Genomic DNA, 25,247 nt, shown 5'->3' on the forward strand with positions numbered 1-25,247 from the left:
TAGCCAGGGATAAAGGGCTGGAGGAATCTTCAGGCAAAGAATACGTGTGTAAAGGTCTGAGGAGAAGTAAGGACGCGAGGTCCCCAGGACTAGAGCTGGTGAGAGAGGGATGACAGGGCTGGAATGAGAAGGGAGAGGGGGCTGTGAGAAATCAGGCAGAGCTTCAGCGTCACAGTGGGTAGTTTGTTCTTTATCCTTCTAAAAGCAGCGTGAAACTTTGGATTTTTCAATGAGAAAATGGCTGAACTGAATTGTTATCTATAAAGATCACTCTGATGGTTGTGGGAGTCTGGCTTGGCTGACAAGAATCCATGTGGGGAGAGCAGATTAAGAAGATATTGCAGTAATTCAGGTGATAAATGACAGCAGCTTGGTTTAAGATGCACAAAAAGACTGAGAGAAGTGGATACATTTTGAAATATACTTAAGGGGTAAACTTGATAAGGCTTAATGATTCCTTGAAGTGGCGTGTGAGGAGAAGTAGAATTCCTTCAAATAACGCATCAGGGCTTTCTCTACCCTGGACCCCACATCAGGTACAGTAAGTCCCCTACACACGAACCTTCAAGCTGCAAACTTTCAAAGATGCAAATGTGCATCTGGTCCCAACAAGGAGCCAGAACCTGTGCCATTAACATCAGGCATGAGAGAAATTGAAGCTCACCCTCTGTCTCCTCTTGCTCGTTGGCTCAGCTGGTAAAGAATCTGCCTGCAATGAGGGAGACCTGGCTTCAACTCCTGGGTTGGGAAGATCCCTGGAGAAGGGAACAGCTACCCACTCCAGGATTCTGGCCTGGAGAATTCCATGGACAGAGGAGCTTGGCAGGCTACAGTCCTTGGGGTCTCAAAGAGTCAGACACGACTGAGCGACTTTCACTTCATTCACTTCACTTTACTGTGTCTCCTAGGCGAGCATCCTTCAGCCCTCTCACCTCCTCTCCCTCCTCCTTCAACAATCAGTAACTCTTCTTGCCCGTTGACTCAGTACCAGCCCCTCTATTGGAGAATGAAATGGCTACCCACTCCAGAATTCTTGCCTGGAGAACCCCATGGACAGAGGAGCCTGGTGTACTACAGTCTATGGGGTCACAAAGAGTCGGACACGACTTAGTGACTGAAAAACAACAGCCCTTGTATGCCAGCTGCTGTACTGTACTACTGTATTTTTCAAGGACCCTGCTGCTGCTGCTGCTAAGTCGCTTCAGTCATGTCCAACTCTGTGTGACCCCATAGACGGCAGCCCACCAGGCTCCCCCGTCCCTGGGATTCTCCAGGCAAGAACACTGGAGTGAGTTGCTATTTCCATCTCCAATACATGAAAGTGACTATACTATAAGGCTAAAAATGTTTTCTTTATTTTTTGTGGGTTTTTTTTTTAATGTATCATTTGGGTGAAAAGTATTATAAACCTATTACAGTACAATACTATATAGCTGATTGTGTAAGTTAGGTCCCAAGGCTAACTCTGTTGGACTTAATGTATTGGACTTAAGAATGCACTCTCAGAATAGAACTTGTTTGTATGTGGGGAACTTACTTAGAGCTTTATACAATATCATTGATTCCATGGAGTTCACCATCTAGTGGAATTATCAAAGGATGGCTTTGAGCTGGGCTTCCCTGATGGCTCAGCAAGTAAATCTACCTGCAATGCAGGAGACGCAGGAGGCGCGGGTTGGATCCCTGGGTCAGAAAGATCCGCTGAAGGAGGAAATGGCAACCCACTCCAATATTCTTGCCTGGGAAATCCTATGGATAGAGGAGACTGGCAGGCTACAGTCCAGAGGGTCACAAAGAGTCGGACGCAACTGAGCGTACACACATGACTTTGAACTACAGAGCAGAACAATCGGCAAAGACCAGCGGAGACGCATTAGGGAGTAAGTTCCATTTCAGACAATGTTTAAGATACCTGTGAGGAATTCAAGTGGCAATATCAAATAGGCAATTGAATATACAGATTTAGGGACTCTAAGAGATCTGGCTAGGGACATATTGTGAATGTTTAAAGACAAAGAAATTAAGAGATTGTTTTGAAAAGCATATAGAATAATAAGAGAAAAGGACCTAGTACTATCCTGAATTATTCTAAACTCCTCGGTGTAAATTAGACCAAAGATTTTTAAACTGAGTAATGCATACCCCTAGGAGTACCTAGATAGATTTATGGGACTCAATCTCCAGATCTTTTATTTGACCAGCCCGAAAAGTAACCTGTAGCTTCATACTGGTTCTTTTTTTCTCATTTTACCATTTAAGATTGCTCTTCTCCCATTTTTAAAATGAAAGCTATATGACCTACCCATCCAATATCCTACTGTGTCTCTGTTTGCCACATACTATTATTTACTATTCAGGACAATTTTTCTACTCATTTAACAGTACAATTTTATGACTACGTGTAAATAAGGATCTGAGATATTGTTGCCTAGAATGAGAGAGTCAGTGTCTCTAGTGATTGAGTGGTTGATCTTTTTAAAAGTCAAGTTTTTTTCTCATTCTTTGCCTTAACAGAATTGAAAAGCAATTGTCATCTGACAAATAATCACAGTTATTGTCATAACAGATCACAGAATTGGGGGCATATAACTTGGAGGGAATTCAAAATTCTCTTCCATTCCCATGCACTCATTGATGTGAACAAAGTTATCTTAGGTTTTTCATTTGTAGAACTGAAAAATATGAGTTCTGAATCTTGTCTCATTCTACCTTAAATTCATATTCATTAATGGAAACAGGAGCTAATTTAAAAAGTTCTACTCACCCCATTAAGACACAAATCCACAATACAGTTACATTTTCATTGTTTTAGATTTATGCATTGAAATTCATTCAGAATAACCTAAGTGGTTATTTTGATCAACGTGTAGTATTAATAATCATAATGATAACTCCAGAATGCTGCTGCTGCTGCTAAGTCATGTCAGTCATGTCCAACTCTGTGCAACCCCATAGACAGCAGCCCACCAGGCTCCCCTGTCCCTGGGATTCTCCAGGCAAGATTGCTCTTTAATGTTGATGTCTTATATAACAGAAAAAAATTTACGTATATATAGGATTTATATTTCCTATGCATTTATGTTTCAAATAATTATGTTACAGTGATCCTTATAAGATGTTCTAACATAAAATACATAAAGGTAGAACTCTATGGGAGCAAAATGAAAACATAAGAAAAATAAGAAAAATATAAAATGTCTAACTGCTCAAAAATAATTTGTATCTTAATTTGGTAATCATGAATTTCAAATCAACAGATGCTTACATTCTTAGTACATACATTTGAAATAAGGATGTGACAGTTAAAAAATAAAAATTTTTAATTCACAATAGGCCAAAAATCATATCTTCTGTTACTGTTTAAATTTATGAGGAAAGAAAAAATTAGAGGTCAACTTAAAGCGTACAAAACAAAGGATAGTTTTGGGTTTTCCCCCCTTACTTCTGTTTTGTAAGCATGAAGATCAATACCTTGGAGAAGAACTAAAACAAGAATTTTAAAAGGACTGAGCAGAGTGGTAGGAAGAAAAGCAGAAGTCACAGAAGCTAGAAGAAAGAGGGCTTCAAGGAGGAGGTGAGAGGTCAGCCTCAACACTGTTGAGAAATAACTAAGATGGGGAATAAACAGGTGGCATTGGATTTGACCAAAATTGGATTATTGGTGAGTTTAGTAGGAACATTTTCTGTGCTTTTCTTGGTGGCGCCATTGTGGGGAGACTCCTATTAGAATGTGACAAAGAGAGGTTAGGGAGGAAGAAATAAGAGAGTATTTGTATAACAGTCCTTTGTTAATAAACTTGGTCTGTGACAGGGAAAGAGAACGTAGCCAAGGGGAGATACCAGGTCGATGGAAGGCTTTTCAAATGAGAGGCGATACCAAAGTATGTTTGAATGTTCAGAGAGTGGGTTAACTGAAGAGACTGGGTTTGCATGATGTAAAGAGATTAAATGATTAAATGAGGTCTTTAGGGAATTTTGAATGGATGGATCTTGGTGTCAGAAGAGACACTTCCTCCACTGTAATCGGAAAAGAGGCACAGTGTGGGTTTCCACGTAGTCAGGTAGGTACGTGCTGGAAGTGATGTAGAAGAGGAGGGGTTTGGAGACTGTCATTGCAGAATGAAGGTCAGCAAACTGACCAGGGTGTTTGGAGATCCTGAATTTACAGTGACTTTTGCCATTTGTGGTGGCTCAGACAGAGAATCTGCCTGCACTGCAGGAGACCCCGTTTCAATCCCTGGATTGGGAAGATCCGCTGGAGAAGGGAATGGCAACCCACTCCAGGACTCTTGCCTTTACATTCCACGGACATAGACGCCTGGCAGGCTACAGTCCGTGGGGTTGCGAAGAGCTGGACATGACTGAGTGACTAATACTCACTCAGGGCCCAGCTGCTCTGGAAGAAGCAGTGAGGAAGATGGAGAATTGGGTTCAGTCAGGGCTGAGGTTTTGCAGACACTTCTCACAGAAGGACTAAGTGACAACAGGGTGAAAACGAGTGATGAGTGGCAAGAAAACAGGAGCCTTTAAGACCAACAGATAAATTTTATTTAAGAGATAATATTTATCTCTTCTCTGCTGTGTGAATTTGAGTGAGTTACTTATCTAATCCTCAGTTTTTCCATTGAAAAAATGTTAAGTATCTGTCCAGTGTAGTGTCAGGCTTTCAGTACGAAACAATGTATTGTTGGGGTGTTATATAAACACTTACTGTTCCCAGACACTGCTACCTTTGTTGTCATAGGAGTCCTAGGAAATGTGTGGTTTTACTTTTGGATCTCTTTCTGAATCTGTATCTTCTGGAAGCTTCTTGCCTCTCTGCCCTGACACTCATGGCTTTTTCTAATAAGTGCTTCCATTAAATTACCCCTCAGAGAGGCCCCTCTTTACCCGTGCTGTAAAACAAAGCCCCATAGCCCACCTGGACAGTTACACATAATGTGTGGATGACTGACAGCAAAGGGTGTGTATGTATGTTGAAAGAGAAATTTATTAATTCAAATAAAACCCATTTACTGAAAGCAAGAAGATACTTTTAGCAAAAGTGCCCTTCATGATGCCCCTAATTCTCCAGGCTACCTACTATCCTTAGGTCTCTGAATTTTACCTCCGTATCTGGGAAAATCTGTAAAGGACTGAGCATGCCACTTACAAATACCAGTTCAACCATTAAATCAGGCAGCTCCAGTTCTAGTTTTATGAAATCACAAAACATCACCCATAATTTCAAAATGTGTCATGAGTTTTCCACCCAAAATTAATTTGAATTTATGAAATGTGATTTAGCTTCAGAAAAGATAAGGGGTGTAGATACTATGAAATCACACAAACAATAACAACTCATTTCTGGTAGCTCAGAAGAAGGTCAGGGAACAGCTTCACTAATCATCTACCCTCAAAAATTAGTATCTCCAGGCAGTTTAGCATTTTCTGCTATTTAGAGAATTGCTCACAGTTTCTGCCAGTGCTAAGTAATTCCAAAAATTGTGGGTTTGGATTTAAGCAGGTCTTAAAGCTAGAGCTGTCAGAGTTCAAATTTGAGCAGACTGGATATACTTCACCGTGGACAAACCAAAGTCAAACTAAGTAGAGCTACAATTCATCCCTGCATTCATTTGGTATTCAACTATTTACTGAGTTCTGTTATGAGGTTTGCACTGTCCCGGGCACTAAGCGTAAAATGGTCAACAAGACAGGCAGGATTTCTGCTCTAAGGAACGTATATTTTTGTCTGTTGAGCAGAAGATAAATATACAAAATATCATAAGCCATAAATGTTATGGAGAAAAATAAAACGGAAATGTAGACGAGTAACTGGTGCTATTGTTACACTGAGTCATCAAGGAAGGCCTCTCTCATGAAGTGGCCTTTAAGGGAAGATTTCAGTGACTAAAACAAGCTGGCCAAGCAACGATAAGGGGCACAACTTTCAAAGCCGAGGGAACAGTAAGTACAAGCGCTCTAAAGACTGAGCTACGCACATTCTCGGAAGTAACGTAGGGCCGGTGTAACTGGCGTGAAGGGGGTTGAAGATGAGAATGGTGGAAGATGAGAACACAGGAGGAAATGAGAACCAGGGCTTTGTGAAGCAGGTGAGGGGCTTGGATCTTATCTTACATGATACAGGAAGAGCTTGAAGAGCTTAAGCAAGGGTCGAGTGACACCATCTGATTTGAATTTTGAAATTATGTACTCTGACTTCCACGTAGAGAATGTACTGTGGAGAAGAGGAGTAGAAACAGTAAGTCAGTGTGTCCAGGCAGAAGTGGTGGTGACTTGGACTGCATGGTGGTAGCAGAAATGGGAAGAAATTGATGGATTGGGATATATTATGGAGTTAGAAGTAACTGATGTTGCTGATGGAATGGATATGGAGGTTGAGGAAACTAAAGGAATATGGAAAACCAGGTGGGTAGTTCTTATTGCATGAAAAGCTGTGTTAACCTCTGGGGATAACAGAGAGAAAATTAGCGGCAAGATTTCTACATTCATAGTGCTCCATTCTAGTGAAGAAAGTGAAAGTGAAGTCACTCAGTTGTGTCTGACTCTTTGCGACCCCACAGACTGCAACCTACTAGGCTCCTCCATCCACCGGATTTTCCGGGCAAGAGTACTGGAGTGGGTTGCCATTTCCTTCTCCAGAGATCTTCCCGACCCAGGGATCGAACCCAGGTCTCCTGCATTGTAGGCAGACGCTTTACCATCTGAGAGATATAATAAGAAAACAAATGAATTGCATTACACAGGTATCTTATTTGTTATTGACTTTGTACAAATGCTGAAATTGTTTTCCTCTAACAACCAATGAATTTACTAACCATGAGATATAATATTTCTCATTTTAAGAATCTTTAAAGATATTGAAATTTTTCTCTTAAATATTTCAGGCATCTCATAAACTATTGAAATCACTTACCATCAAATAATGTGTATTTGCTCTACATGAGTAAAATCACACAGACTATCAACTGGCTCAGAAGACGGTGCACATTTCCAGTGGGGGGTGGGGACATGGAGGCACACCTCTTATATACGTAGTAAGTGATGAGCAGTTCAAATTAAGAGGCAAGATTACAAGCAACTTGCTGCAAGGTACACTTGAATTCTTGCTTATGGTTCGATTCTATCTATGAAAATTGAGTTCCAAGAATTAAAATAATAATATGACTAATAAAATCTTGAAATTAACACCGAAACTCTTAAAGTGAAAGATGTGTTTAAGCTAGAACTCGTCTTACGTGTAAGTGATAAAGGCTGCTGTCCTTGTGATGTGATTTGGGATCTTGTAAATCTCTTCCTCCCCACCTCTTACATCTGGGGCGATCAGTATCTTTCTTATTCACCGCTGTATCCTCAGTGCCTACACAATACCTGGTGCTCTACAGTAGGTACTCAATAGATACTGTTGACTTTGTCTATGTGATTATAACTTTCCATTAATATTTGAGATCTTATCTTTGGTGATCAATTTTTATTTAAACTTTCTCTTCTCACAGATGTTCTGCTTATGTCTTTAATGCAAACATGCCAGTGAATGACAGCCTTAGGCGGATTGAATTTGAATTGATTATACTGAAGAAATGAGAGGACATGAAAAGACACAAAATTCTCATGGGATAAAGTCACTGGAGGGAAACTATGGACACTGGCTACCTAGGTGTCATTATCAGCTTCCCCACTTCTACAGCTCATTCATTCATTTATTAGACATATATTCAGTGCCAGCTCTGTGCCTCGCACCATAATAGCTGCTAAAGCTGCCAAAAATGAATAAAATAAGATTTCTCCCCTCAAGTGATTGATAATTCATAGATAAAGATAAACATTTAAACAAAATGTTTACTCTTTTTGCTCCCTTCCCACATCCAATCCATCAGTATGTCCAGCAGATTCTAATTAGCCTTCTTCTAGGTCCCTTTTTCTCTATCCTGATTGCCACTGGTCTAATACAGGCTGCCATATCTTTTATCAGGATTACATAATAGCCTCTGACAACAATCCTTGCTTTCTTTTGCCCTAACCCCAAATCTAACTGTGTCTGCATATCTCTACACTGTACCTAGAACATTCTTTCTAAAACACTATTCTAGCTTTAAGTACTGCGATGGCTTTCCATTGTCTTTATATTCAAGTCCAGTTCTTTACATGCTTTACAAGGGCCTTCAGGACTTGATCTCTGCTCCTCTCCTCACCAGCCACTCAGCTGTCCCTGGAACACTTTCCCTGTCTTTACTCACCTGGCTGGCTTCTACTGGGCCTTCAGCTCTCAGTAACATCAGTTGCTCCAGGTTTTTCTTGGCCTTCCTAGTCGCAACAAAATCTTTCGTTATATGCTCCTGCAGCACCTATGCCATAGAAGTTACTATCCTGAATTTTACTAGTTTGTTTGACTATCTCCCCCCATTAAACTGTAAAGCTCCTCAGAATGGGCATTAGTCTTGAAAACTGAGTGAAGTACAGGGAAATGTGGCATCTGGAGGTGGCTGTTCTAGGCAGGGGGAGACGCCTGAGTCATAACTTGCATGGTGTTTGCAGAAGCTGTAATGGAGCGGGTAGAGACAGGGCTGGAGAGGTGAGTAGGAACCAGATGGTGAAAAGACTTATGTGTTATGTGAAGGTCTTAGCTTTATCAGAAAAGGTGTGTGAACTCACTCTGGGCTCTGCAGAGCTCTGCAAACAGTGCCAGCCCTGTCCTTTATGTGAATTAGAGAAAAGACTTCAGCGGACACAATGGTCAGTGCTGGGGCGCTTCGCTTCGACAGCCGGCTTGTCCTCGATTTCTCTCAGTACTCACTAGCCCTTGTTCAATCATATATGACGCCCTGAATCTGGATTCCTCACCCTCTGAGGGGTCAGAAACGAGGGCCTTCCAACAGCCTCTGCTGTGATTCCTTTCCCTCTTCATCACAGAAGCCACAGAAACTCTGCCTTTGTTATGTACAAACAGTTATAAACATACATTGTGTCTTCTGCATAAGATCTCATTTGTAGAAAAGGTTTGCTTAGATTTTTTACTGGAGTATAGTTGATTTACAATGTTGTGTTAGTTTCAGGTATACAGCAAAGTGAATCAGTGATCCATACATCCACTCTTTTTTATATTCTATACCCATCTAGGCCATTATAGAGTACTGACAAGAGTTCCCTGTACAGTATATACAGGGATGTGTGGTATATCCTTGTACAGCTATACAATAGATCCTTATTGGTTATATGTTTTATATATAGTAATGTGTATATGTCAAGCCCAATCTTTCAATTTATCCCTCCCTCCCCCCAACTAAATATTTGAAATTCTGTAGGCAATGAAAAGCAATCAAAGACTATTAAACAGAGGAATAAGGCAATCAGGTGTATTTTCAGTAATACCATTCTGGCCAAAAAAATAGTTGGAAGATAGATTTTAGAGGGCCAAAGTAGAAATAAGACTATTTACAATTTTTTTTTTCCCCAGAATCTGTGTGATTGACAGGAAAAGCCACACTGGGATAAGTGGGTATAAAGGAAAAGTTTGAATCTAAATAAATTATGTGATGGATTGAATGTGTGGCTGAGAGAGAAGGGACTCCCCAGTTTGGGGTGATGGAATGATTTACTTTGATAAAATACATAATTGTGAAGTACATAGCTGTCCGTGGAGGGAGGACAAGGATAATTTGGCATTCCGCTTTGAGTACATTCCAGACTTCCAAGGGGGCAGGCTGAGTTGACCTTGAATTTAGATTTATAGAACACCAGAGCTAGAAAAGAATTGTAAAATGAGGGAATTCAGCTTAAACCGGGATAAGGAAAAAATGCCTTACTTAAGTGGAAAGTGGCAGGATTAGAATTTACCTCTGGTTTATGACTCACTATTTCTGCCACCATACCGTATTCCTTCCTTGTGCTTCTCAACTTTTCACTGAAGTGTTCATCCATATTATATGCCAAATAAAATTAGACTGCGAAAATATAAAATTATCAATTATATGCATGCTGATCCATATCAGTTTCTTAGATTGGAGCAGATCCGAGTAGAGGAAAATAGGAATCAAATCCAATATTTGAAAATGTGTTTTTAATGTATAGTACTTAATTTTTGGCTCTGCAGTAGTACCAGATCAATCTGTAGCTTTTCAAGGGGAATGTATCATGCATTTGCTTTTCAGATATTGTAGGCAGTGAGGACTTGAGTGATTAGGAAACATTTCATGAGGCCAGAAAGCATGAGCTTGCCTGGAATGAGGCTGGTTGGAGTTGGACATTTAGGAGGCCGAAAGTAACATGACAGAAAATGCAAAGGCTGGAATGAGCTTGTTATATTTTCAGGACACTGAGGATGTTTGGAGCAGGAGTTTGAGAGCATAAGAGGCTAGAATTAGAGGCCCTTCAATGATGCTCATTCATTCTAAAGTGACAGCTGTGTAGCAGACACCAGGATTGCAAAGATAAATTAAACACAGCTTTGATTTTATATAGGTTAAGTAACTCAGTGAGTTTTGAGGGGAGAGGAAATAATGATAGGGTTGCTTTAGGAAACTGAAGCTGAGCTGGGCTTGCATGTGGGATATGTAAAAAGGGACTAGTTAACCTGGGATTGGGAAAGCCAGCTAGAAAGCTACTGCCTTAATCCAGATGGGAGGCAACAGGACCTCATTTCTTGAAATTTGGTGTGCCGTCCTCTCTGTGCAGAGTGTTAAGCTGAGTGGACTAAGTAATTGCCAGTCCTATGATCTTTTCTCTTTGAAATTCCTACTTAGTGCCTCTTTTCCATATTGTACTCACCCAGTTACCTGGCTCCGGGTTTGTTACTGGACTCCGTTTTTGTGGCAAAGTGCTGAGAGACCAATCCCCGAGGCTGAAGCAGCAGTTTCCTCCCCTTTGTGAAATATTGTGATCTGTCCCAGATGACAGCCTCAGAGAGCCCTGCAAGCCTTTTCTGTAAGGGAAATGAAGTGGCAAATGGAGAGAGAAAAACAGTATGTACACTGTAGGGGATGGCCTCCGTGGATCATAAATTCACGTTGCTCTCACCAAGATTTAGACACAAGAGCAGGAGCCCTGTTTCTTAAAATACAGAATGGAGTGGCTATCAGTTGGCCTTTGCTATAGGAAGAAAGTAGGAAAAGGTCTCATATAAAATAAGTGCTGGAAAATGGCTTGCATGCGCAGTCTCACGTGGTGTAGCAGCTGTGGTCTCCTGGTCCGTATTCCCTTAGAAAGACTTCATTCCAAATAGCAGAGCTGCAGCATTAGGGAATGTGGCTCAGAATCAGAACTTCTAGCGCTGTCACCTGGCCTATATGAGACTGAGCAGTCCTGTTCATTTTATTTCTTCATTTATTTTTGGTTTGTTTTATTTTTTGTGTTTTTTTAACTTTCTATTTTATACTGGAGTATAGCCAATTAAGAGTGTCGTGATAGTTTCAGGTGGACAGCCAAGGGACTCAGCCATGTATCCATTCTGCCCCAAACTCCACTCCCATCCAAGCTGCCACATAACGTTGAGCAGTTTCCTGTGCTACACAATAAGTCCTGTTCATTTTAGAATGAACCACACAGTTACAGTTTAGTCGCTCAGTCGTGCCCGACTCTTTGCGACCCCATGGACTGCAGCACACCTGTCCATCACTAACTCCTGGAGCTTGCTCAAGCTCATGTCCATCGAGTCGGTGATGCCATCCAACCATCTCGTCCTCCACACACTAGTCAAAATTTTGAGTGGTGGTTATCAGAGTATGGTCCCAGAGCAACAACACCAGCATCACCTAGAAACTTTTTACAGAGGTGAATCATCTCTCCTGCTCCAGACTTAGTAAATCAGAGACTCTCTGGGGGTAGAGCCTAGCAATCTATGACTTAATAAGCCATCCATGTGACTGCTGCTGCTGCTGCTGCTGCTAAGTTGCTTCAGTCGTGTCCGACTCTGTGCGACCCCAAAGACGGTTCCCCCATCCCTCGGATTCTCCAGGCAAGACCACTGGAGTGGGTTGCCATTTCCTTCTCTAATGCAGGAAAGTGAAAAGTCAAAGTGAAGTCGCTCAGTCGTGTCCGACTCTTAGCAACCCCATGGACTGCAGCCTACGAGGCTTCTCCATCCATGGGATTTTCCAGGCAAGAGTATTGGAGTGGGGTACCATTGCCTTCTCCACCATGTGACTCTAATGCACCACTAAAGTTCGAGGACCATCGAAATCTAGTTCTAAAGTTTAGAAATCTAATTCTAAACTTGAGAACTAGATTTTGTAATTTGGCTTGGCTTTACTAATTTCTAGTATACTCCTTAATCCTACTGATGGTCAGCAGTTGAGATTGGTCCTTAAATAAGGCCAAAATTATTTTTAACAAGCTAGAGAGAGATGGATGGTGCAGTGCTTAAGTTTTGAGTTTACCTACACAACTTACTGTCATTACAGATCTCTTTTAGGTTCAGTTTCTGTTGTAAAATGAAGGAAGCAATATCTACCTTTCAATGTTTCTTTTTAGATTAAACGATATATGTTGTTTAGTCACTAAGTTGTGTCTGACTCTTTGGTGACCCCACAGACTGTAGCCTGACAGGCTCCTTCTGTCCATGGGATTTCCCAGGCAAGAATACTGGAGTGCGTTGCCATTGCCTTATCCAGGGAATCTGGAGTAGATAGCCTATCCCTTCTCCAGGGGAAATTCCCAACCCAGAAATCGAACTGGGGTCTCCTGCATTGCAAGTGGATTCTTTACCAGCTGAGCTATGAGGAAAGCCTGGTACTTCTTTTCATAAATTTGTTTTAATCTCATCTCCTTGCAAATAAGCTTTCGCCGCTTTTCAGTCACTGTAAAAGAAAGTGACCTCAATATGTAGCTTTCAAATTTCTATTTCTCATGTTTAGATGGAACCTCTGAATCTCAAAGTTTCAATTCCAATTTCCTCAAAACAGGGACTGTCAGCCTTGACAAGTGATCCATAATAAGCTGCCTGAACCCGCCACTCCTCCTGCAGCCCTGTGAATGTTTGCGAGAGAAAAAGACCTGGCTCGGAACACTGTACTAATACACATCTGACGCTTCCAAAACATTAGTTCTTTTCCTTTCCTGGAAAACTGTCAAATTAGGCTGATTTTTAGTATTTGAGTCTTAGTTCTAATGGACTAATAGCACCTAGGGAAGTCAATGAAATAAATGAATTTTTAAGGTGAGATGTTTCAACGAGGAGGAACCTTATGGTGGGGCTTTAAATAAACCCACTGAACTCACAGGCATGTCATGAGAGGACAGAGGCCGGGAGCAGCTGCTGCTGCTGCTGCTGCTGCTGCTGCTGCTGCTGCTGCTGCTGCTGCTGCCGCCGCTGCCGCTGCTGCCGCCGCCGCCGCCGCCGTCGCTAAGTCGCTTCAGTCATGTCCAACTCTACTACCCCATAGACGGCAGCCCACCAGGCTCCTCCATCCCTGGGATTCTCCAGGCAAGAACACTGGAGTGGGTTGCCATTTCCTTCTCCAATGCACGCGTGCATGCTAAGTCACTTCAGTCGTGTCCGACTCTATGTGACCCTATGGACAGCAAGCAGCCCACCAGGCTCCTCTGTCCACAGGATTCTCTAGGCAAGAATACTGGAGTGGGTTGCCATTTCCTTCTCCAAAGGAAGGCAGCAAACAAACACAATTAAGTAGATTTAGAAAAGATCATAATAATCTGAAGCCATTTGGGTCAACTTCTGTGTGTGTGTGTGTGTGTGTGTGTGTGTGTGTGTGTGTGTGTGTGTGTGGTATTGTCTTATCTTTCCTCTTCTCTGGCATTGTAATGCATCTGTCTTTTCTTCATGAATTTTGGGTATTCTTTGTTCTTAGCCTACCTTACCCTACCTTTAGTGACTCTAGGAATAAAAGAAAAGTAAGGCATTTTTCTTACCTTGAGAGCTTTTCTAGTATCATCATAGTTCACATAAAAATCTATGCAGTTATTCTTTTTAAACAGAGTCTGATTTTTATAAATGATTGATTGATCTCTTTAGACACAGACAGTATAATTCCCAGCTCATGTTTTCCATTTGATAGTGTATTGCCTCATTTCATTCAGCACATTAAGCATTGATCAGCTTTCTCCATGATGTGACCCTTTGGTCTGTAATTAATTCATCTATTTGACCAAGGAGAATAGAACTGAGTAGAGACATTAAAGAATAAGTTAGTTAGCACCTCTTGCCATCTTAATAACCAATAAGTTTCAAAATTAAGTTTCAGACTTGTAACCTAAAGCTTCCTTTTGAATCAAGCCTTGAGCAGGTCTGAGTGTGGCTGAATGTGGTTACACATGAGGGGTGGGGCAAGGACAGGTAGACCAAGTGTGATGGTCTTTAGAAGCTTTCTCCAAGGCTACCATAAAGCTGAAGTTTGTATTAGAACAACTGACTGTTTTCTTGATGGTAGAGGACACGGAAGTTGAAAGGGGAATTAATTTACACTCCATAAAACTTACCAAAAGCCTTATTTTACATTTTTTCTTCCCCTAAATTCCATATTTGCATCTGTTCCTGTCTCCTTCATATAAAATTTTAAAACTGCTTTCAGTATCCTGATTGTAGCTCTCTTCCTTTCTGTCCTTTTACTCTTTTTCTCCTCCAGTACAGTCTCTTCATATCCTTTCTTATGCAAATGGTTCTTGTCTCTTTCATAACTGTAACAGCTTACTATTTTTCAGGCACCGTGCTCAATATTTCACATATATTGTTGAATCCCTACAGCAATCTTATTATCCCTATTTTCACATGAAAAGGCTGAGGCTTTGAGATGTCAAAGTGACTTACCCAAAGTCACACATCATCCAAGTTCTCGAGCAGGGACAAGATTCCAGTCGTCTCTAGGTATAGCCGAGGTTTCCAGTCCAAGTTCTCAGATTCTCTGTCATGAAGTATGTTCATTATAGAACTTTTTGAAGAAACAAAGCATAGAAATACGCCTTTTAAAGCATCCATGCTATTCAAATCCACAAAGAAACAGAGATGAAACTTTGTTATCTTTCCTTCCAGTATTTTTTAATACATAATAAAGAGATTTTTTAAAAATTGAACCCAATCATTTGATGATCATTTTTTAAAATTTTATTATTGGTGTATAATTGGTTTACAGTGTTATGTTAGTTTCTGCTGTACAACAAAGTGAATCAGCTGTATGTATACACACGTTCCTTCCCTGTTGCGCCTCCCTCACACCCTGCCCACATCCCACCCCTTTAGGTCACCACAGAGCACTGTGCGGAGCTCCCTGTGCTCTCCAGCAGTTTCCTTCTAGATATTTATTTTATTTTTTAAATATAAATTTATTTATTTTAATTGGAGGCTAATTACTTTACAATATTGTATTGGTTTTGCCACACATCAACATGAATCCGCCATGGGTGTATATGTACATGTATATCCTGAACCCCCCTCCCACCTCCCTCCCCATAGCATCCTTCTAGCTATTTATTTTATACATGGTAATGTGTATGTGTAGTGTATATGTGTCATTGTAGTGTATTCGTGTAGTGTATACGTGTCATGGTCATGTATACGTGTAGTGTATACGTGTCATGGTCATGTATACGTGTGGTGTGTATGTGTCATGGTCGTGTATACGTGTAGTGTATATGTGTCATGGTCGTGTATACGTGTAGTGTATACGTGTCATGGTCATGTATACGTGTGGTGTGTATGTGTCATGGTCATGTATACGTGTAGTGTATATGTGTCATGGTCGTGTATAAGTGTAGTGTATATGTGTCATGGTCGTGTATACGTGTAGTGTATATGTGTCATGGTCATGTATACGTGTAGTGTATACGTGTCATGGTCATGTATACGTGTGGTGTGTATGTGTCATGGTCATGTATATGTGTAGTGTATATGTGTCATGGTCATGTATACATGTAGTGTATATGTGTCATGGTCATGTATAAGTGTACTGTATATGTGTCATGGTCGTGTATTCGTGTAGTGTATATGTGTCATGGCAGTGTATACGTGTACTGTATATGTGTCATGATAGTGTATATGAGTAGTGTGTATGTGTCATGGTAATGTATACGTGTGGTGTGTGTGTGTCATGGTAGTGTATACGTGTAGTGTATGTGTGTCATGGTAGTGTATACATGTAGTGTATATGTGTTATGGTAGTGTATACATGTGGTATATATGTGTCATGATAGTGTATATGAGTAGTGCGTATGTGTCATGGTAGTGTATACGTGTGGTGTGTGTGTGTCATGATAGTGTATACGTGTGGTGTATATGTGTCATGGTAATGTATACTGTGGTGTATATGTGTCATGGTAGTGTATACGTGTAGTGTATATGTGTCATGGTAGTGTATATGAGTAGTGTGTATGTGTCATGGTAATGTATACTGTGCTGTGTATGTGTCATGATAGTGTATACTGTGGTGTATATGTGTCATGATAGTGTATACGTGTAGTGTATATGTGTCATGATAGTGTATACGTGTAGTATGTATGTGTCACGATAGTGTATACGTGTAGTGTATATGTGTCATGGTCGTGTATACGTGTAGTGTATATGTGTCGTGGTAGTGTATACGTGTAGTATGTATGTGTCGTGGTAGTGTATACGTGTAGTGTATATGTGTCGTGGTCGTGTATACGTGTAGTGTATGTGTCGTGGTAGTGTATACGTGTAGTATGTATGTGTCGTGGTAGTGTATACGTGTAGTGTATATGTGTCGTGGTCGTGTATACGTGTGGTGTATATGTGTCGTGGTAGTGTATACGTGTAGTATGTATGTGTCGTGGTAGTGTATACGTGTAGTGTATATGTGTCATGGTAATGTATACTGTGCTGTGTATGTGTCATGATAGTGTATACGTGTAGTGTATATGTGTCATGATAGTGTATACGTGTAGTGTATATGTGTCATGGTAGTGTATACGTGTAGTGTATATGTGTCATGGTAATGTATACTGTGGTGTGTATGTGTCATGATAGTGTATACGTGTAGTATGTATGTGTCATGATAGTGTATACGTGTAGTGTATATGTGTCGTGGTCGTGTATACGTGTGGTGTATATGTGTCATGGTAATGTATACTGTGGTGTATATGTGTCATGGTAGTATATATGTGTGGTGTATATGTGTCATGGTAATGTATACTGTGGTGTATATGTGTCATGGTAGTGTATACGTGTAGTGTATATGTGTCATGGTAGTGTATATGAGTAGTGTGTATGTTTCATGGTAATGTATACTGTGCTGTGTATGTGTCATGATAGTGTATACGTGTGGTGTGTATGTGTCATGATAGTGTACACGTGTAGTGTATATGTGTCATGGTAGTGTATACGTGTAGTGTATATGTGTCATGGTAATGTATACTGTGGTGTGTATGTGTCATGATAGTGTATACGTGTAGTATGTATGTGTCATGATAGTGTATACGTGTAGTATGTATGTGTCGTGGTCGTGTATACGTGTGGTGTATATGTGTCGTGGTCGTGTATACGTGTGGTGTATATGTGTCAGTGCTACTCTCCCGATTTGTCCCATCCTCCCCTTCCCCTGTCTGTGCCACATGTCCACTCGCTACATCTATATCTCCATCCCGTCCTTGCAAATAGGTTCATAATGAATTAAAATTCTTAAAAAATGTATAAAAATCATAAATCTTATTTACAACAGAATATACTACCTATGAAACAGGGTAGATATTATACATTATTTTAAATATCTTCAAAGTAGAATAAATAATTTTTAAGTATTATTTGACTTTCAGTGACACCATATCATATTCTAGAGTATTTGTCTAGTGCAAATTTTAGATAAGATTTTTGTGGACATGTTAGTGATAAAATGTTCTTTTTTGTTTCTAAGAATATTTATTAATAGCAAGGAAATGTACCAGAATATCCAGAGAAAATTATTAAAATTAAATTTGTTTTAATCCTGGGCTTCCCTAGTGGCTGAGATGGTAAAGAATCTGCCTGCAATGTGGGAAACCCATGTTCAGTCCCTGGGTTGGGAAGTTTCCCTGGAGAAGGGAATGGCAACCCACTCCAGTATTCTTGCTTGGAGAATCCCGTGGACAGAGGAGCTCAGCAGGCTATAGTCCATGGGGTTGCAGAGTTGGGTATGACTGAGCGACTGGCAGTTACACTTTTTAATCCTGTGAACAACACTCATCTCTAAAAAGGATGTCGTAGACTTACATTTGAAATAGCAAGCACTGAAAGAGTGAAGCCATTGTCTACTGAAAAAATAGTCATGACCGAAAAGTTAAGAGTTTTATTTTATTTGATGGAAATTTTCAGAACTTAAGCCCCAAAAGCAGCATTTCGAATAGCCCTGAGTGAACTGCTCTGAGGAGGCAGGGGGAGGAGTCAGGTTCTTTAGAAATTTGCAAGATCAGGCAGGTAGCCTGAGCGTCAAAAGTATTTTTGTAAATTAAAGGAAACCAGATATCTCAAGTTAAGGAATTTAGTGCTTTTGTATATATGGGAAGATGCAAGAGTCCAGGATCAGTGAAATCACTCCTTTCATATGCTTCTCAGCTATCTGGGGCCAGTATGTGTGTTTCTCACATCCTGAATTCCTCAGTGGTCACCTCAGGGAGTGGCTGCAGCCTAATGGTGCCAGATTGCAGGTACCCTTCCTTCCTGAGTGCCCCTAGGGCCCAGAAATGCACACTGAGAGGCCTGAATCACTGATGACTGTGACATACTTCTTTACTGACATGGCGGGAATACTCCATTTCTCACCATCAACTTAATTACACCAATAAAGTAGGGAGGAAATTTGTATGTAAATGACTTTATGACACAATGGCTCAGTGCATTGATAAAGGCTTCACATTTTACTGAAACGGAGTATTATTTGAGTTTGAAGCTAGTGATATATTTGTATATTTCAAAGTGAATTCAAATGCTGCCTTTACTCACAGAGATTATCTACTGGTAGAGAAAGCAACTTCTAAATAGCCATGACCCTCTAGCCAAATGCTATTTCAAGTGATTGGGAGGAAGGAAAGTTGAGTGCCCCAGTTTGGCTTGATATTCTTTCTTTTTAATTTTAAGAATTTGAATATAAACACCTCCCCTCACATTCCCTTTTTTTCCTTTGTTAACTCTGAGTAACTTTGTGTCACTTAGGCTCCAGAAAAAGACCTAACTGGGTTGGAATCCTGTCACTTTGTCACCAGCATTGTGATCTTGCCAATAAAATGTCATTGGTGTAAAATGAGAATCAATGCTTCATAAATGGTTTGACTTAAATACAAGAAAATAAGTGAAGAATGATATGATATGGCACATATTAAACCCTTTAAAATTTTCAATTTCCATCCTGTTTATGTTCAACAAATCCTGAAGCCCATCTTGAGCCCAACCTATCAATAGCTACAACTCTCTTGTGTATGATCTGTTACAGTTTACACATATGTCCACTTATTTCTATGTATGGTTACTCTCTTCACTAACTCTAGGCATGTTACTCTCCTTTCGTGGGAAACTAAAATTCAAAAAAGTTGAAGTGACTCGACCGCGGTCACACAGCTGATACACAGCTGCGATGCAAATCCAAAGCTCCTGACTGCTAGTCCGGTGTTTTTTTGTGTGGTGTTTTTTGTTTTTTGTTTTTTGTTTTTTTTTTAGTGCACTAAAGCTGCCGACTTTGTCCACGTGTTTAGGAAAAAAATATCTGATTTAGGCTGTGATTTCCTCACCCCAACATTTGACAATTAAGGATTCCACTGTATACAAAAGGAAAAAATTGAGTAGAGTTTCAAGAGCTATAGCATCCAATTTTTTGTTTTAATGTCAGTCACTCCCTTCTATGGAAAGCTATGTTTTAAGATATGATTAGTATGCTGAGCATAGGGTGATGGTAAACGTTATGTTTTTGCATTATCATGAGATGACAAAATTACCCACTCTCAAAGGACCAGCTGCTGCAGGGTGACTGGCACCCATGATGCCTACATTCTCAAAACTATTTTAACGGGTAGTTTTCCATAATTTTTTTTAGTCAGTCAGAGAAGAAATGTATGTGTAAACCTATTAAAGCCATAGCATCTGTTATGATGAAACGACACCCCAGAATCTTAGTGAGATTGTTCTAGCTCAAGAATTTGAAGCTAATTAAGATTCTTATTGAACCAAGAGTCCTAGACCTCACTTCCTCAAACAGACGGAAAAATTATGAACAAAAAAGATAGAAAAATTCTTCCCATACTTTTTATATAATTTTTACACTACATGTTATCATTTTAAATTGATATGCACAACATACATGAAACTATTCATTACATTAGATGTATGTGTCCTAAAAGGAAAGAACAAATTTTGAAATAGGAAGTCATAAGATCATACCCAGTCTCTAATCAAATTGCTCACAACTTTAGACAAAGAAGTCAACCACTTGGAACAGCTCTCCTTTGTGTGATGCGGATGGTAGATCTTCCATGAGATTATGGAAGAAATCCAGCAATTAAGGATATTATAAATCAGCAAATTATGCACTGCGGGGGGGGGGGGGTGGGATGAACTGGGAGAATGGGATTGACCTATATAACTACCCCATATGTGATGTAGTCCCAGTCAGAGTGGACTGGAGTTCAGGACAGGACCTGACCAGTACGGTGGTCAATGTTGGGAAGACTGGGAAGGCTGAGGGGTTCAAGGTTTTCTTGATTTCCTTCATATGAGGTATTTCTTCCAAATATAAATATGTTTAACTTGCCATTGTGCTTTGCTTCCCCACACCTTCAGGTTAGATAGTCGTAATATTCTTTCAGAAATTCTCTTGGACACTCCTGACTTTTGCCTGCCTGCCTTTCTTTCAGGGTCAATGACTGTATCTTGCGGGTGAATGAGGTGGACGTGTCAGAGGTTTCCCACAGTAAAGCGGTGGAAGCGCTCAAAGAAGCAGGATCTATCGTTCGGCTGTACGTGCGTAGAAGACGACCAATTTTGGAGACTGTTGTGGAAATCAAACTGTTCAAAGGGCCTAAAGGTAACAGAAACAGAAACAACTCACAATAGGATACCAGTGACAAGCTATCTGATTAAAGCTTATGCCACGACCCACCCACAATGTACTCTGTTCTTTTATTCTCTGGCACTCAGCGTTTACCGTGAGATTTGAAATCCTGTGATGATAGAATTTTACAGAAAGTAAAAGAAGCCAGTACTGTAACTATGAACTCAGAGAAGGAAGCGATAGATTTCTAAAGAAATTTTCTTATAAACACACAATAAAAACCATCTAAATTTGTCTATGAATTTTTAACCTTTTCCACTGACTTAGCTGGCATGTTAATATTTTCTAACTTTTCAGGTGTAAATGGTAATCTCTCTCCTTTAGTAAAACAGTAATGTGAAAAATAATCGTTTGAATAGTCTATCCTAAAATAATTATTATATTTTTATGACACTTGTGATTAGTTTTGATTTGATAGTACTTTTACCCATTTTATTTAATAAGTATTACATAGCATTTCTAAAGGAGATCAGCCCTGGGTGTTCTTTGGAAGGAATGATGCTAAAGCTGAAACTCCAGTACTTTGGCCACCTCATGCGAAGGGTTGACTCATTGGAAAAGACTCTGATGCTGGGAGGGACTGGGGGCAGGAGGAGAAGGGGACAACAGAGGATGAGATGGCTGGATGGCATCACGGACTAGATGGACATGAGTCTGAGTGAACTCTGGGAGATGGTGATGGACAGGGAGGCCTGGCGTGCTGAGATTCATGGGGTCGCAGAGAGTCGGACACGACTGAGTGACTGAACTGAACTGAACATAGCATTTTATACTTGCAATAGTCTAAATAAGTTAAAATTTATTTTTTGAAATGTTCACAAATCTCTTGAGATAACTGCAGTTACTTTGGGAAATCATATGAACAGTGAAATGAATCATATGAATTTCTAAGAAGAGAACTTTGAGCTCTGCTCTTCAGAATGATGACATTTAACATTAATAGTATTACAGATATTTTATAAAAATGTAATAGCCTAAAAGTATTTAATTATTTTCAAAGATTATGACTAGAGAGTCACTATGCTGCTGCTGCTGCTGCTAAGTCGCTTCAGTTGTGTCCGACTCTGTGCGACCCCGTAGACGGCAGCCCACCAGGCTCAGTCGTCCCTGGGATTCTCCAGGCAAGAACACTGGAGTGGGGTGCCATTTCCTTCTCCAGTGCATGAAGGTGAAAAGTGAAAGTGAAGTCGCTCAGTCGTGTCTGAGAGAGTCACTCTACTCTTTTAATAAATTATTTCTCTTGCCCTTAAAATCTGTGTAATCTCTAATGCTACTATTGTTGTCATTGCTTAGTCTTTAAGTTGTGTCTGACTCTTCTGCAATCCCACGGTAGCCCACCAGGTTCCTCTTTTTATGGGATTTCCCAGGCAAGCATACTGGAGTGGGTTTCTATTTCCTTCACCAGGGGATCTTCCCGACCCAGGGATTGAGCCCACATCTCTTGCACTGGCAAGCTGATTCTCTACCAGTGAGCCACCAAGGAAGCCCTCTAATGCTACATGTGACTTAAAAAAAATAAGCATACAACCTTCTCTGGGAGGTACTAGTGGGTGGTACTTAAGATCTCAGACCTAAGAGTCAGGCAGGATGGAGTTTAAAAGCCTAGCTCAGCCACTTACTAGCACAGTGACATTGGCTAGATCAGCGCCTCTTATTATTAAATGGGGACCATAATGGTAGCTTCCTGGTGCTATCATAAAGAGATCTTCCCTAGTGGCTCAGACAGTAAAGAATCTGCCTGCAATGCAGGAGACCCTGGTTTGATCTCTGGGTCTGGAAGATCCCCTGCAGAAAGAAATGGCTACCCACTGCAATATTCTTGCCTGGAGAATTCCACAAACAGGATCTTGGCAAGCTACAGTCCATGGGGTTGCAAAGAGTTGGACATGACTAAGCCACTAACACTTGCACTTTCAATGGTAGCATCCCATTGGATTTATGAGAATTAAATATTTAATATCTGATGAGTACAGAGCAGGAACACTTGCTGGTTGAGTGCAAACTCCAAAGTATCTGAGCTGGAACCCTAGCTCTGCAGTTCACTAGCCATTTGACCTTGGTCAAATTTCTTAACCTCTCTGAACCTAATTTTCTCATCTACAAAATGCAGATAATAATAGCACTTGCCCCTTGAAATATTGTGAGGATTAAATGAGTCAATATACATTAAGTGTTTAGAGTAGTACCTGGCACAAATTGACAACAAGTATTCAATATGTGTGTGTGGTGTGTGTGTGTGTGTGTGAGTGAGTGAGTGTATTAGTCACTTAGTCTTGCCTGACTCTTTGCATGGACTGTATACCCACCAGGCTCCTCTATGCATGGGATGGATTTTCCAGGCAAGAATACTGGAGTAGGTAGCCATTTCCTTCTCCAGGAGATCTACCCAACCCAGGGATTGAACCTGGGTCTACTGCACAGCAGGCAGATTCTTTACCCACTGAGCTACTAGGGAAGCCACATATATGTTATTTGTAGTTTGCTACAGAGGAACCAGAGATCAAATTGCCAACATCCGCTGGATCATGGAAAAAGCTAGAGAGTTCCAGAAAAACATCTATTTCTGCTTTATTGACTATGCCAAAGCCTTTGACTGTGTGGATCACAATAAACTGTGGAAAATTCTGAAAGAGATGGGAATACCAGACCACCTGACCTGCCTCTTGAGAAATCTGTATGCAGGTCAGGAAGCAACAGTTAGAACTGGACATGGAACAACAGACTGGATCCAAATAGGAAAAGGAGTATGTCAAGGCTGTATATTGTCACCCTGCTTATTTAACTTCTATGCAGAGTACATCATGAGAAACGCTGGACTGGAAGAAACACAAGCTGGAATCAAGATTGCCGGGAGAAATATCAATAACCTCAGATATGCAAATGACACCAGCCTTATGGCAGAAAGTGAAGAGGAGCTAAAAACCCTCTTGATGAAAGTGAAAGAGGAGAGTGAAAAAGTTGGCTTAAAGCTCAACATTCAGAAAACGAAGATCATGGCATCCGGTCCCATTACTTCATGGGAAATAGACGGGGAAACAGTGCAAACAGTGTCAGACTTTATTTTTTGGGGCTCCAAAATCACTGCAGATGGTGACTGCAGCCATGAAATTGAAAGACGCTTACTCCTTGGAAGAAAAATTATGACCATCCTAGATAGCATATTCAAAAGCAGGGACATTACTTTGCCGACTAAGGTCCGTCTAGTCAAGGCTATGGTTTTTCCAGTGGTCATGTATGGATGTGAGAGTTGGACTGTGAAGAAGGCTGAGCACCAAAGAATTGATGCTTTTGAACTGTGGTGTTGGAGAAGACTCTTGAGAGTCCCTTGAACTGCAAGGAGATCCAACCAGTCCATTCTGAAGGAGATCAGCCCTGGGATTTCTTTGGAGGGAATGATGCTGAAGCTGAAACTCCAGTACTTTGGCCACCTCATGCGAAGAGTTGACTCATTGGAAAAGACTCTGATGCTAGGAGGGATTGGGGGCAGGAAGAGAAGAGGACGACCGAGGATGAGATGGCTGGATGGCATCACGGACTCAATGGACATGAGTCTGAGTGAACTCTGGGAGATGGTGATGGACAGGGAGGCCTGGCGTGCTGTGATTCATGGGGTCGCAAAGATCGGACACGACTGAGCAACTGAACTGAACTGAACTGAACATATGGTTTCACCCTTTGCCACAATTGTTTGGTAATCTAATAAACGAACCAAATTCCCTGATGAGTTAAATCCAAATGCACTAAAATCACAGAATTAATTTGAGGGTGCGGAGAAGTAAAGCATTTCCACACCAATGTCCCATGATATGCAAGAGAAGACTTTCTGTTCTACACATTTTCATATTTGCCATGTGTTTTAAAGTTATAACTTAAAAGCGTCTGCTATTTAAATTAAAAAGATATGCTAAAATAACAGGTAGATACTTCTACAGTTCAATTAACAGCAATTGTTCAGTACAGCCTTAAGGCAAATCCCAGTTTCAAGAACTCAGCAAAGCATTACCATCCCTTAGCAGGCCTCCTGCTAGCTGAGTCATTGTATGTCCTCAGCTGCTCAGCAGAGCACTTAAAGGTTCTAGGGAATCAATAGCCAAAACTCCTTCATTTGATCAGGAACACATTATTTTGGATCTCTATCTTTGGTACTAGAGCCCCCTCTGGCTGGTTTATTTCTATCGGAACTGTTTTCTCCTTTGAGCCAGGAGTGAAATAGCCCTGGGAAGAAAAGAAGGGGGTGGGGAGACAGGTAAGCTTAAATCGACCAAGAATACC

General features: G+C 40.7%; 1 protein-coding gene across 20 annotated transcripts in view; it reads left to right on the top strand.

The window, feature by feature from the left end:
- The window catches only part of DLG2 (discs large MAGUK scaffold protein 2), a 2,364,981-nt gene that overhangs the window by 1,651,606 nt on the left and 688,128 nt on the right, over positions 1-25,247 (top strand). For all 20 annotated transcript variants that reach the window (XM_018042817.1, XM_018042821.1, XM_018042823.1 and 17 more), the window contains one exon: positions 20,779-20,948. In XM_018042817.1, coding sequence (XP_017898306.1) covers positions 20,779-20,948 — 170 coding nt within the window. The remainder of the gene's footprint in view (positions 1-20,778; positions 20,949-25,247) is intronic.

This window comes from Capra hircus, chromosome 29, assembly GCF_001704415.2.
Source record: "Capra hircus breed San Clemente chromosome 29, ASM170441v1, whole genome shotgun sequence".
NCBI lineage: Eukaryota > Metazoa > Chordata > Mammalia > Artiodactyla > Bovidae > Capra > Capra hircus.